Genomic DNA, 15019 nt, shown 5'->3' on the forward strand with positions numbered 1-15019 from the left:
TTTTCTATGTCTAGATGGAAGAATGTTCTTATGTTATACTTCTCTGAATCAAGGAGAAGAAACAGAACCCCCTCCCCTCTTGTGTGATTTATGGATATTGTAAATGAACACAAGTTTTTACAGAGGATCTTATCGTGGCATTAAAATATTTTTCCAGTTTCAAATACTAAGAATTTCTTAATCTCGAAAAGATGTTTTTTAAGTTTATGTACTCTATATACTCCATAATTACTTAGATGTTTTGAGTCCAGTTCCTTGTCCCCACTGAAACACCTTGGCAACCCTTTCACGAATCTCCCTGGTCTTCACTCCGTATACCATGGGGTTAAGAGCTGGTGGGAAAAGCAGATAGACATTTGCTAAAAGAATATGAATGTGGAGTGGGACATGGCGGCCAAAGCGGTGTGTAAAAAAGGAGAAGAGGGCTGGTGTATAAGAGATAAGGATGACACAGACATGGGAGCCACAGGTACCTAGGGCCTTGGATCGGGCTTCTTGGGATGAGAGGCGAAGCACAGCTTGTGCGATGAGGGCATAGGAGAGACCAATGCAGAATAAATCAACCCCAATGACCAACAGTGCGGCTGTCAACCCATACACACGGTTGGGCCTGGTGTCTCCACAGGCCAGCTTCACCACGGCCATATGCTCACAGTATGTGTGTGGGATCACATGACTTTGGCAGAAACTCAGACGACCAATGAGGAAGGGACATGGAAGCATGAGCAGGGAGCCTCTCATCATAGCTACCACCCCAATGCGAGCAATGATGGTGTCAGTGAGGATGGTAGAATAGCGGAGTGGGTGGCAGATGGCCACATAGCGATCAAAGGCCATGGCCAACAGCACCGTGGACTCCATCATGCAAAAGGCGTGAATGAAAAACATCTGTGCCAGGCAGGCGGAGGCAGAGATATGTCCAGCTCCACACCAGAGAATAGCCAGTAGCTTGGGTACTGTGGAGAAGGAGGCAGCCAAATCGATGGTGGAGAGCATGCACAGGAAAAGGTACACAGGTTTGTGCAAGGCTGGCTCTGTGGCGACAACAACCAAGATGGTTATATTGCCCACAATTGTGGCTGTGCCCAGACAGCACACTGGAAGTGAGAGCCACATATGGAATTTCTCTAGACCTGGGATGCCCAGGAGAAAGAAGAGAGAAGGATCCAGGTCTGTGTGATTAGGAGACTCCATGGTCTGGGCTATGGTGCTGGACATCATCTCTGGTCAGAAATCCCCATACAGTATCACATTGCCTGGAAAGACAGCATAGGATGAATATATGAATGAGATCACAATAACTTTCACCAGCTACAGAATGTTTGGAAAACTATTATTCTTAAAATGATAGTCATCATCATACCATTTATTTCTTAAGTTAGAGGAATTCTATATATTAATATTTGCAAAAATGTTTGCATAGTGCCTAATAGATGAGTGTTTAACAAAATAAGTAACTATGGGAGAGTGTTCAAGTCAGCACTTAAATGAACTATGATTGCAGCCTAGTTAATAGTTCTTGTCTTCAAAGAAAGGAATACAACCCTTATTCTGGGAATGTAGCTGAATACTCATGCAATATAGGAAAATATTAATTTGGGGACAACAGTCCTGAAAACACAGCTTACTGGTCAAATTGGACATCATTTTTTAATATTTAAGTTAAAACAGTATCTGATTTCAGATCTGCTTCTTAGTAATTAGGTTTTTTTGGGGGTTTTTTTTGTTTTTTTTTTTGTTTTTTTTTTTTTTTTTTTTTTTTTTGGTTTTTCAAGACAGGGTTTCTCTGTGTAGCTTTGCGCCTTTTCCTGGAACTCACTTGGTAGTCCAGGCTGGCCTCAAACTCACTGAGATCCGCCTGGCTCTGCCTCCCGAGTGCTGGGATTAAAGGCGTGTGCCACCACCGCCCGGCCAGTAATTAGTTTTCAAGTTGTACATATATTAGTTTCTATTCTTCATTAATCCATGGATTTTTTGTGTAAGTACATATTTATTTTTGTTTGCACACATATATTGATATTTATATTTTGTATATACTCAATCACATTTACATTGCCCATTTAGTTTTAGCAATTTCCATTGAAATATAAATGAACGGAATAAGAAGACAAGGGGCCATGTAACTGTCTCTATGTTTGCTTATGCTAAATATTTAAAGATTCTGTGTATTTTGAGTGACTTTCTTGATGTCTACATGTAACTCAAAGTTACTGTAAATGTTCACAGAAATGTAAATACTTAGTTCCTCCACTCTCGTCAGAAACCCAGTAAGATATTTCACCTGCCCCTTACATAGTGAAGTTGACTCTCTTTCAAACTTCGTTGTATTTCTGAAAGGAAAGTTTCACCTTTATCACCCCTCCATCAGGTCTCTATTGTTGCTCTATCTCTAGTACATGGTCATCTGAAAGACAGAATTACATCAAATCCTACTCATTCTGACTCTTGTATAACAGCAAGGCGAGATTTTCCTAGACAGTAATGACTCATCTCTGTGAAAATCATTTTGCCTGTAAGTTTTCAAAATAGGAATAAGAGGCTCACTGCCTAGAAGTCTAAGTGTACTTATTCAATTGCAATGTGCAGTACTGTATATAACTGGCCCTATTCCAGATGCTGGAGATGACAGAAAAATCTGTACAGAAGGACCAGGATGTGTGAGTGATTGAAGACAATTCATCAGGAAGGAATCGCTTCTTTGCCACAATTCTTTCTCACTCTGTATACATGTTAAAAGGAATGTGTAAACTTTCCCGATCCTTAATGCATCAACTAGCTACTTGGTTATAGTCACTAGAAAACAAGTTCTCAGAAGACACTTCCTGGCTGTCCGTGAAACCTTTCCTGGCAGGTGAAGCTGGCAAGCAATTTGAGTTGATTTTGTGTCTGAAAGATTTTGACTCAACAAACCAGACATCTGCACCCCCATCCTTGAGTATATCTGTGAAAGTCTAAATATACCATCCATACACAGGGACAGTCAGTCTAGCTAATTTTTCTTGTCAGCTTAGCTAATTATAGGAATGAGTCTTCTAAGTTTCTCACTGTTTTGTGGAACAAAGGCTGAACTGTGAGGGCTTGTTTTATTTACCAGAATTACATAGTGTGGGAGAAGATATCCTTCTACTAGTACAAAAAAATAACAGTGCCCAAAAAGTGAAGAACACAGTGCCAAGGTTGTGGGACAAATCCCAAAGCTGTTTTAGGAGGGAATTAGGGTAGCACACAAGAGAATTACAGACAGTATTCATAAGCAATATTTTTCATAAGCCTTGCTTATGAATTTCCTCCATCAGATTAGTTGATCATCTGGTGGATTGGCCTTATAAATATCAGCTGTTATCTACTGCGTATCTTTTCGGACCCCGACAACACTTCCCTACTACACAGGTGTTCCTTTGATACAATATAAAGAGATATAAGAAAAACTAAACTAGGTCAAAAAGCCCAAGCATGTTGGTAAACAAGATCAACTATTGGTAGTTTTTAACTGTTTTTCTGAAAGACATGGGGATTACCAAAAGAAATGGAGCTTGGTGATAAACCTATTCTAATTACTGATCAATGTCAATAAAGCACATGACTCAACAGGAGAGAGATAGAGAACTGTGGCTTATAGCATAGAATTTGTAAAGGATTGTAAACATGCTGGTATATGAGGTCATGCCTGGAGACAAGGTTGAGCAAAGATCTTCGTGTCCAGTCCCTTTGAGCCAGGGACTTGTTTTCTCTAAGGAAAAGCACATCAAGAAGACATTTGGGGACTTAATCAAATATATGGCCTTTACTGATGTGATTTGCATTTTCTAGACATCTACTTGGTTATAGTCAAGCAAGAGTATAAACATCTCATGCAATACATATGTGAATCCACCAGGGATAAATCTTTGAGTTTACCTCTCGTTAGTAGCATTAGTATTTTTCTTTGGATCCCTATAATTTCCTGAACCATAAGATAGAAATAATAATACATTGCAAGATTATGAGAATTTAAATAAAAGGACTTACTGAACTCTGTGGCCCATATAAGTTGCTTAATAAATGCTATTTACTATGCTCAATCTAATTTGTACTATTATCAGTCAAACATTCATGAACAAATACCTTTTCAGATTTTCCTGTATGTCCTTTAGTGTCTGATTAGGATGCTGGAAATCAGATTTCCAGACTGCCCTTGGACAAACTGGAGGCACTCAACTATAGTATATATGAACCAGATTTGCTTCCTAGGCTAATATGCATCTCTATTTAGCACAGATCATGGACCTAGAGTCAGACTGCAGAAGCCCAGAGGTCCTGCTTTCCATATTTCCTCCAACTGAGTCTACATCATACAATACACATTCTTGATTTTCAGTCTTCTCTCAAAGCCGCTCACCCATATCCAGTACGCTTGACCTGGTCATTCTTAGTGCTTCCTTCCTTCTCAGTAGTTTTCTGGCTCTATGCTTTAGGACTTGATTTCCTGTAGATGCTGCAGGAAGTACAAATTACCACATATAATTTAACTAGCTGTCCTAGCTTAACATAACTGAGCATGACTTACATGCCCTTTTCTTTTCTAAAAAAACCTCTGAACTTTACACTTGCTAGCCCTTCAGAGGGTCACACATTCTCATCCTCTGTTCAGTCCCACGATCATCATTCCACCTCCCTCCCATGTCTGCAGTTTCACACATACCCTGCACAAAACACTTTGTGAAACTGCTGAATGTTGGCCATCATTCTCACTTTCCCAGGAGAACTCATCCCTTTATCCCATCACTATTACAAGTCCTACTATGCCATTATAGCCAATGCCTCCAGAGCAGTAAAAGTTCTAACAACCCAATTGGGGCTTGAAGCCTCAAAACTGTGCCAATACCAAACCCTGCCAGTCTGTTTTCACAAGAGCACACCTAAACTTGGGCTTCCTCTGTCAATTGTGAAAATCAAAGTGCATGGGGGGGGGGGGAGTCAAGATCAGGAATCACTGAAGTTAGGCTGATTTCCTCTACCCAATTTTTTGCCTTTGATCTCTACAATGTCTACTTCACACAAATTTCCCTTAAGAATTATTTTTTTTCTATTTAGTAATTTGCAAAGTGTTACGATGAATAAATTCCATAATCTGTCTTCACAGTGCCTCCCATTTACAGGTCTGGTTAGCATGTACCTTCCTCCTTCCTCTATTGTCCTGAGCCCCTTTGTGCTGGTTTCAAGGACCCAGCCAAAAGGCAAACTAGAACTCCTAAAGGAAGCTGCTAACTAAAACCTCAAATCAGACTATACAAAGATGATTTCTCAAGAAATTCCACTTCTTTTAGATTTCCCAGTTTTCATGATCACCATGGGGAAATCTACAGAGACAACTGAACCAAGCTCATAGGAACTCACAAACTTTAACTGACAGCTGTGGAATCAGCATGAGACTGGACTAGACCCTCTGTATATGGGAGTCTGTTTGAGGGCTCCCTGGCAGTGTGATCAGAATTTATCCCTGGTGCATGAGCTGGCTTTCTGGATCCCATTACCTTGGCCAGACACCTTGCTCACCCTTGATGCAGAGGGGTATGAGGGGGGGGGTTGGTCCTGCCTCAACTGAATGTACCAGGCTTTGCTGCCCACCCCCCATGAGAAGACTTACTCTTTTGGAGGAGGAGATAGGGAGGGGGGAAGGTGATGAGGGTAGGGCGGGAGGAGGGATGGGAGGGGGATCTGTGGTTGGTAGGTAAAATGAATAAACAAATTTAAATTAAAAAAATAATCTCAAAAAAAAAAAAAAAATTCCTCATTTTCTCTGCTTTAAAGCAAATTTCTCATGACCAGTTTCACAGACAGAGTTCTCTCAAAGGATAGATCATCCCGTTTTTTTTTAGAGTTTCTTCCCACCCAAACTCACATGATCCTGGAAGAACATAAATGAGAAGGTGCTGCATCCTGGAAGCGCCTCATGAAATCAAAGAGCCTTTCTTGTTTCCAAACATCCTCAGCCATCTGAATGAAGAGCTCAGAAACTGTTACACTAAAGAAGCTATTATACTGGACCTCAGGGACCCGGGGAGTTTGGTGGGTTGCACTGAGTTTAAAACTTACTGCCATCTAGGGAGCATCTGTTTCCTTGGAAATTAAGCACCATATTTTGTTTTTTTGTTTTTGGTTTTTGATTTTTGTTGTTGTTGCTGTTGTTTGTTTGTTTTGGTAGCTCTACAATCTCTTTTTAAGAAATTTTTTTATTCATTTTACATACCAACCCAGATCCCCTTCTCTTCCCTCCTCCTGCCTCCCCTCCCGCCCCCTCGCCGCCCCCAGCCCTCTCCCTCAACACTCCCCCCCAATTCTCTCTTCCAACAAGGTAAGGCCTCCCATGGGGAGTCAGCAGAGCCTGGTACACTCAGTAAAGGCAGGTTCAAGCCCCTCCCCCTGCATCAAAGCTGAAGCACCATGTTTTCAATCCTGGCTGACCAGGTCAGAATGTATAGACCAAAGCAAGGAAGACAACATTTTAGTCTATTCCCTAGGCAATTTTACATCTCTTTGTTTTGCTTTGCTTTTTAATTTCCCACATTTCAATGCCAGTTTAGCAAAGGGCACCTGACATTTTTAAGCCACTGAGGCTATCAGAGATCATGTGATCCTAGTCTCTTTCCATTTCTAATGCAGCTCCATTCCGTGAGGATCCTAAGACTTGTTACTCTTCTTTTTGCTCTGTGATTATCCCTGTCACTTTCTGCCATGGTTTCTGTTTTCTATTTATAGTGTCCCCAGACTGGCCTTTGTTGCTCAGCCCTGCTGGCTTTGTGAGATGCCTCTCCACCTGTGAAAGATAGAGCAAGATGGTAGAGAACTCAAGAGGCTATTATACTCATTTGTAAAACCTAGGTGATGTGACTTGTTAATGGTGTTTCACTACATGGAATTATCTTAGGAACTGAGAAAGATGGAGAAGGCTTATACATTAAACATCACTAAATCTGGATCTCCAATACATTCTTCTGGGAACCTATACATATACCTATAGCATCATTGTTCATCTCAGTAAAATGTTTTGTCCAAGAGATCTTTTGCTTTAAGCCTATAACCCAGTTTTCCACAGGACTCAATCACTAGCACTCCACCACATAAATAATACATTTGAAAGAACCTTACTGTGAATATAATTTACTTCAGTGTACATCCCAAAGCCCCTCCAGGACACAAATGAGTATCTTAACATCCTAATCTCAGAGAAACAGCTCCTGCAAAATTTAGGTCCTGACATTATACAGAGAGGCTCCATAGATTTACAGATCTTTCTGTGAAGTACAGCAGGTGGTCTCCTCTTGACCTGTGCAAATGCTCCTCTTATTTATCCTTCCAAAAATAACTCAGCCATCATGATCTATCACCACAGCTATTAGTTAGGTCTGAGTTCTGGTCACCTGCATATGCTTGATCACAGTTTCTGAGGGACTCTCTTAGCCAGTGGCATACAAAGTCTACTGCACTTCCATCTTACCTAGGACTTTTGTTAAACACACATTGCTAAATTAGACCATTGCAGTTACCACTTAGTTGAAATTTTCCAGTGTAAATAACAAACAAAACCCCCAAATGTCCCTTTCTAAGAAGGTTCCAGCCGGGTGGCGGCGGCGGGCGGCGGCGGCGGCGGCACACGCCATTAATCCCAGCACTCGGGAGGCAGAGCAGGCGGATCTCTGTGAGTTCGAGGCCAGCCTGGGCTACCAAGTGAGTTCCAGGAAAGGCACACAAAGCTACACAAGAGAAACCCTGTCTCGAAAAAAAAAAAAAAAAAAAAAAAAAAAAAAAAAAAAAAAAAAAAGAAGCTTCCAATTAATTTTGATGCTTCGAGTGCTGGGCATGTAACTAACCACTACTCTAAGACAATGAACATTCAAGACAACAATTGGCTGAGTGTTCCTCCACAGCTGCTAGTTAATTTCACTCTGGATGTGTTTGAGAGAGCAGAGTAACAATCAGTTTTAGTGAGTTATCTTCAAAATCTAGAGCAGAATAGAACATGAGGAACTTACATTTCCCAAGATTCCACCCACCAAATTTCATATCTAACTAGAGATAAGTAGTTTAATCCATCTCATTTCAAATAATTAAACAATTAAATAACGTAATAATAAAAACAAAAAGAAGAAACAGCACATGATTTAGGTGGTTGGTTGGTTGGTTGGTTGGTTGGTTGGTTGGTTGATTGAGGTAAGATCTCACTATGCTGCCCATGTTGATTTGGAATTAGCTATATAACCAAGCAGGAAGGCATTGAACTCTTGATTATTTAGCCTCCAGTGCTAATATTTCAAGTCCTGTCAAGAAATGGACTTTGGTATCTTCAACAAATGGTGCTGGCATAACTGGATGTCAATATGTAAAAGATTACAAATAGATCCATATTTGTCACCATGCACAAAACTCAAGTCCAAGTGGATCAAAGACCTAAACATAAATCCAGTTACACTAAACTTAATAGAAAAGAAAATAGGAAGCACTCTTGAACGCATTGGCACTGGAGACCATTTCCTAAATAAAACACCAACAGCACAGACCCTGAGCACAACAATTAATAAATGGGACCTCTCGAAACTGAGAAGCTTTTGCAGGGCAAAAGACACAGTCAATAAGACAAAAAGACAGCCAACAGATTGGGAAAAGATCTTCACCAACCCCACATCTGACAGAGGATTGATCTCCACAATATATAAAGAACTCAAGAAACTAGACATCAAAGTACTGAACAGTCCAATTAAAAAATGGGCTAAAGAGCTAAACAGAGAATTCACAAAACAAGAACTACAAATGGCTGAAAGACATTTAAAGAAATGCTCAACATCCTTAATCATCAGAGAAATGCAAATCAAAACGACTCTGAGATACCACCTTACACCTGTTAGAATGGCTACGATCAAAAACACCAATGACAACCAATGTTGGAGAGGATGTGGAGCAAAGGGAACACTCCTCCACTGTTGGTGGGAATGTAAACTTGTACAACCACTGTGGAAATCAGTATGGCGGTTTCTCAGAAAATTAGGAATCGAACTACCTCAAGACCCAGCCATCCCACTCTTGGGCATATACCCAAGGAATGCTGATTCATACCATAAAGATACATGCTCAGCTATGTTCATAGCAGCACTATTTGTAATAGCCAGAACCTGGAAACAACCTAGATGCCCATCAACGGAAGAATGGATGAAAAAAATGTGGTACATATACACAATGGAGTACTACTCAGCAGAGAAAAACAATGAAAGCATGAAATTTGCAGGCAAATGGATGGAACTAGAAAAAATCATCCTGAGTGAGGTAACCCAAACCCAGAAAGACAGTTATGGTATGTACTCACTCATAGGTGGATTCTAGATATAAAATAAAGAACAATCAGACCACAACCCATAGAACCATAGAGGCTATATATATAACATGGAGGTCCCTAGGACGACTGTGGCATATAATAAATTTCAGTTTTACTCAATTATTGAAAAAAATAGCCAAATGAATGGAAACACATGAACTAGGAACCAAAGGCTGAGGGGCCCCCAGCTGGATCAGGCCCTCTGAATAGGTGAGACAGTTGATTGGCTTGATCAGTTTGGGAGGCAACTAGGCAGTGGGACCAAGTCCTGTGCTCATTGCATGAGTTGGCTGTTTGAAACCTGGAACTTATGCAGGGACACTTGGCTCAGTCTGGGAGGAAGGGACTGGACCTGCCTGGACTGAGTCTACCAGGTTGACTGGAGGAGGTGGGAATGGAGGATAGGCTGGGGTAAGGGGAGGGGGTTGGAGGGGGAGAATAGGGGAACCCATGGCTGATATGTAGAACTGAATGGTATTGTAAAATATATATATATATAAAGAATTCGTAAAAAAAAAAAAAAAAAAGAAAGAAAGAAAAGAAATGGACTTTGAAACTCTTTTTCTCATCTTCCATGAGCAAGTCGACTCAGAAAGTTCTGAGGAAAGTCCCAGATAGCATATTCCGGAAGAGGAAATTGTAGGTTATTCACCAGGGAAGACTGCTTGGACATGATTTAAGTCAATATAAAGTCTTTATTAGCCAGCTTGTGACTACACTGGTTGCTCAGGATCCCAGTGTAGCACTGAGCCCTTTTCAGGATGAGCTTTTAAGAACAAAAACCTTGGCCAGGATTGACATACTTCAGTTAACAAGAACAGTTAGCCAGAAGCAGAACTACAGAAGCCAAAAGGCAAGGTTAGTATATTTAGAGGCCTTCCCAGAACTATGAACTTTGATGGATTAGGCCTTTCTGTTAGTTTTGACAGGTGGAACTGTCTACATGCTGAGTTTTATATCCTGAATGGTATTTCCATTATGGATTCAGTTGTGCTGAGGTTTCAGGGCCTACTAAGTTCCGGGGCCCTGTTACAGAAATAACATCTCCTATGGCAGGTCAACTTGATGAGGCTGGATTGAATTCCTTAGAGTTGTCTTTCTAGTGTGATTTTATATAAAAGGGCTAGTAGAGATAGCCTCTGGTGTCAGTGAGATAGAGTGAGCCAACAGCCACACGCACGCACACAATTTCCAGTTGTTCCAATACCAACATTGGTGCTTTGCAAATGGAACTCCATAGATATACTAGAACATCCTAATCAGATGACTTTAGATTAGGCGCTGGCCAGTTAGTCCTGAATGATCAGAGGGAAGATCTTGAAAGTAAGTTTGGGATTGCCTTGGGAAAAGAGACCCATGTCTAAAAAACTAGCTTCATTTCATGCCTGGAAATCGCCAACCTTCTTGCAATCTTTACTTTCTGACTGCCTGCTCTCTGGATTTCAGTGTTTTCCCAGCCAGCCCTCAGACATGTGTAAGTTAATCCATGCAGTGTGTGCGTGTCTGCGTGTCTGTGAGAGAGAGACAGACAGAGACAGAGAGGCAGAGACAGAGAGACATGAAATGAAAAGCTTTAATACAGCAACCAAAAAATAATAGTAATCTCAATTTATTTCATTGTTTCAGAGAGGAAAGGAAGGGAAGGAGGAGGGAGGAAGACAAGGGAGGGTGAACACATCAGCCACAGAAAATATGAAAGTGCTGTACGATGTTAACAGAAACCTGATGGAAATAGGTAGAAATCATAGGCCATCGTATACTTTTAAATAAAATATAATGAAAAGCACATATGGTAAGATATGGAGGAATCAAAAATGAGGAAAGTATCAGAAGAACTGGGTGTGGCATGCACACCTGTAATCCCAGAATTCAGAAGCCTAACAGAATCGAATCACCAAGGATTCAAGGTCAGCTTTGGCTACAGAATGAGACTGTGTCTCAAAAAGGTAATGCCATGAGAAAGAAATCCAATCTCACCTTGCACGATATGGCTTCAGTTAAATATCAAGAAGAATTACACAGAACTTGACAAATAAGGAAACTTAAATGTAAAAAAGTTGTCTAGGAATAGTTAAGTTCCTTTCTTCTTTCCTTCCTTCCTTCCTTCCTTCCTTCCTTCCTTCCTTCCTTCCTTCCTTCCTTCCTTTTTTACAACCTGGAAAACTGAATTGTTTTATTGACACAACAAGAGACAATGTCACGTTCTAACAATATTATACTATAGAATAAGGTCTTTAACCATTAAATTCTACAATAGGCATTAGTGAGTTTTTCTTCTCTAAACTTACTTGGATAAATATTAGCAAATGAACTAAAAACCTCTTTCAAATTTAAATGAATGTAACTGATAGAAATGAGTGCTTTAAAATCACTTAAATAAGATAAAGGTACTCCTTAAGTTTCAGGTAGAGAGTCAAGATTACCAAACTATCCTATAATTTTTATATCTTTTGAAACCTCACTGTCCACAACCAGTGACACACCTTGCAACAAGGCAACACCTAATGTTTCCCAAACAGTCCTACTAATTGTGCATCAGTTATTCCAATATATGAGCTTACAGGGGACGTTCTCGTTCAAGCCAGCACAGTGTCTGCCTCATGTATATGTGTTTCTGAGGAGGGTGCCTGTAGAAATCAGAAGAGGCCGTCAAATTCAGTGGAAGCGTAGTTACAGACTGCTGTGAGCCTCCTGAAGTGGGGCTGGGAATCCTACCATGCACTCTGGGGAGCAGGAAGGGCTTTTTTTTTTTTAATTAAAAAATTTTTTTCAGACAATATATTTTGATTACAATTTCCCTCCCCCAACTCCTCCAAGATCCTTACCACCTCTCCACCCACCCAGTTCCATACCTTTTTTTCTCTCTTTGTTTAGAAAACAAAACAAGAAAACAACAACAAAAACCCAAACAAATCATAATTTAAAAAACACAATAAACACACACACACATACACACACACACACACACACACACACACACACACACACACACACACACACCGAGATATCTCTCCAGCCCTGAGATTTTAATTTTTTAGTTAATTTATTATTTTTATGTATATGTGTTTTGCCTATATGTATATATGTGTACACCCCATGCATGCAGTTCTAGCTGAGCTCAGAAGATGGCATGAGATCCCCTGAAACAGGAGTTTCAGGCAGTTGTGGTTCTGGAATTGAAACAAGGGTCCTCTTGAAAAGCAGAAAGCAACCCCCCAGCCCCAGCCCCACCCCATTATTATTGAAAATACATTCTTTTCTCATATAATATATACCAATTATAGTTACCCCTCTGGTTAATCCTCCCAGCTACTCTCCCCTGTCACCTCCTCCTGGATCCATTTCCTTTCTGACTTTGGTTAGAGAACAGGCTTCTAAGAGATAACAACCAAACATGACAAAGTAAAATATAAGATAGAACAAAAACCATTACACCAAAGTTGGACAAGGCAAACCAGCAAAAGGAAAAGAGCCCCAAGAGAAGACACAAGAGTCAGAGACCCACTCATTCATACATTCAGGAGTCCCATGAAAACACTAAACCAAAACCACAATATATATGCAGAGGACCTGGCACAGCCTCATGCAGGCTCTGTGCTTGCTGCTTCAGTCCCTGTGAGTTCATATGAGCTTCGCTCAGTTGATTTAGAGGGCCTTATTCTCCTGGTGTCCTCCATCCTCTCTGGCTCTTACATCTTTCTGCCTACTTTTCCATGGGTTTCCCTGAGCTCTGAAGCGAGGGATTCTCTGGAGACATCCCATTTAGAGCTGTGTGTTCCAAGGCCTCAGTCTCTCGCTCTTTCTCTGTCTCTCTGTCTCTCTGTCTCTCTGTCTCTCTCTCTCTCTGTGTGTGTGTGTGTGTGTGTGTGTGTGTGTGTGTGTGTGTGTGTGTGTGATGTCTAACTATAGATCTCTGGTTTTATTCCTATCTGCTGCAGGAGGAAGCTTCTCTGACGATGGTTGAATAAGACGCTGATCTGAGTATAGGAAAATATCATTTAGGAATCATTTTATCACTATTTTTCAAGACAAGTAGTATTTGGTTTTACCCTAGGTCTCTGGGCTATGTAGTCTCAGGTTCTTGGTTACCCAAGTAGTGTTAGGTATGGGTTCCGTCTCACGGAGTGGGCTTTAAGTCAAATCAAGTTGGTTGATTATTCCCACAAGCTTTCTGCCACCATGTCCTAGAATATTTTTCATGAAAGACAGCATTGTAGACAAAGGATTAGTGGTTGATTTGGTGTTTATGTTTCTCTTTTGGTAGCCTTCAGAGTACCTTCCCATACCAAAGACACTAGAGTGTAGGAAGGGAAGGTTCTATATAGGCACCAGCTCAACCTCTCCATGTTCAATGAGTCGTATGTATATTATCTTCAGCAATGGGGCCTTGGAATCAGTTTGAGGAGAATAGCCTTTTGTCTTGGCAACAGTAGCTTAAATAATGAGAAATTAGGAAAAAGTGTGTGCAGAAAATAATATGCTAACACATATCAGTAATGATTCAGATGAAAAGAGTGCCCTTACCATGGCATTTACTGAGCAGAAAGCACATGTATAAAATTCTGCATGAAACTGCCCTATGCCCACTAATATTTATTCATGTAAGTAAAATATCTTACTCAGCACTTAGGCCAAAACTAAAATAAATACAAAACACTTTGGTCTCATGGTTTTATTATGATACTATTGCATAATGATATCTGAAACTCAATAGATCACATGGTAGCCAAACTGCAACCTTCACATACCCAGAAGGGGCCCACTCTGCACTTCTGGCCACTAGAACAGTAAGATAAAAAAAGTTGTGTTGCTTTCTGTTATGAGAGCAATGTCAGTCTGTAACAACTAGTATTTTGTTTCAGTCCTAGATAGCTAGGTTGACTCTAGACTAGGCAAAGCTGGACAGCTCTGTAGATAAGGAACATTGTTAGAAGGTGTCCTCAGGATCTGACTGTTTATATATTAGTTCCAAATATGTTCACTCAGGACTGAAGAAGCAATTCCTGGAGCCTCCTCTTCTCAAACTAGATGCTTAGCCTCACCAACCACTTAAAGTGTCTCCTGTGTCATTTCTGCAAAGATCCCAATGTTCAAAGCAAGTCACTGTCACCCAGATCAAAACCACATGAACATGCTTGCTTGACTTTATTAACATGGAATTTCTAAAAAATGAAAAAGAACATGACATTGAGAGGAGATATGTTGAGGGAGCATTTCATAGGTAGAGTGTAGAGCAGATACAATCAAAATACTTTGTATATGTATACGAAATTTTCAAATAATAAATAATTTTTTTAAATCATGGTGTTTCTATATGAATCTACCTAAAAACTGATGGCTGTTTCTTCTTTAACTTATGTAGAAATTTACCAAAAATAGTTTAAATGCTGATAGAATGTAATTTATTTTACTTAAATTGCCCACAACATGCACCTTTGTCTATGTTTGGTATCTAACTTCTTCCCTGTAATTCTCTTCTTGCTATGCCTGAGCATTACACAAAGACATGTTTTTATTGTATATATTACATGTATCATCATATATATACATGTTTATATGTATATTATATGGATTATATGCAACTCTTACTTGTAATATTTTTTCCAATGCTATGTTACAATTAGGATAGTGTGCATACATGTCTATTAAGTAATTATGCATACAGTTCCATAA

At 40.1% G+C, this 15019-nt stretch overlaps 1 protein-coding gene across 1 annotated transcript; it reads right to left on the bottom strand.

The window, feature by feature from the left end:
* Positions 1 to 228: 228 nt before the first annotated feature.
* On the bottom strand, positions 229 to 1218 carry LOC114686911 (putative olfactory receptor 52P1). Its single transcript, XM_028861582.2, has one exon. The coding sequence runs from the start codon at positions 1216 to 1218 to the stop codon at positions 229 to 231; it is 990 nt and encodes a 329-aa protein (XP_028717415.2).
* Positions 1219 to 15019: the final 13801 nt, after the last annotated feature.

This window comes from Peromyscus leucopus, chromosome 1 (genome assembly GCF_004664715.2).
Source record: "Peromyscus leucopus breed LL Stock chromosome 1, UCI_PerLeu_2.1, whole genome shotgun sequence".
Lineage (NCBI taxonomy): Eukaryota > Metazoa > Chordata > Mammalia > Rodentia > Cricetidae > Peromyscus > Peromyscus leucopus.

Coding starts and splice junctions, on each gene's coding strand:
- LOC114686911 (XM_028861582.2), bottom strand. CDS start 1,218: ATGTCCAGCACCATAGCCCAGACCATGGAGTCTCCTAATCACACAGAC.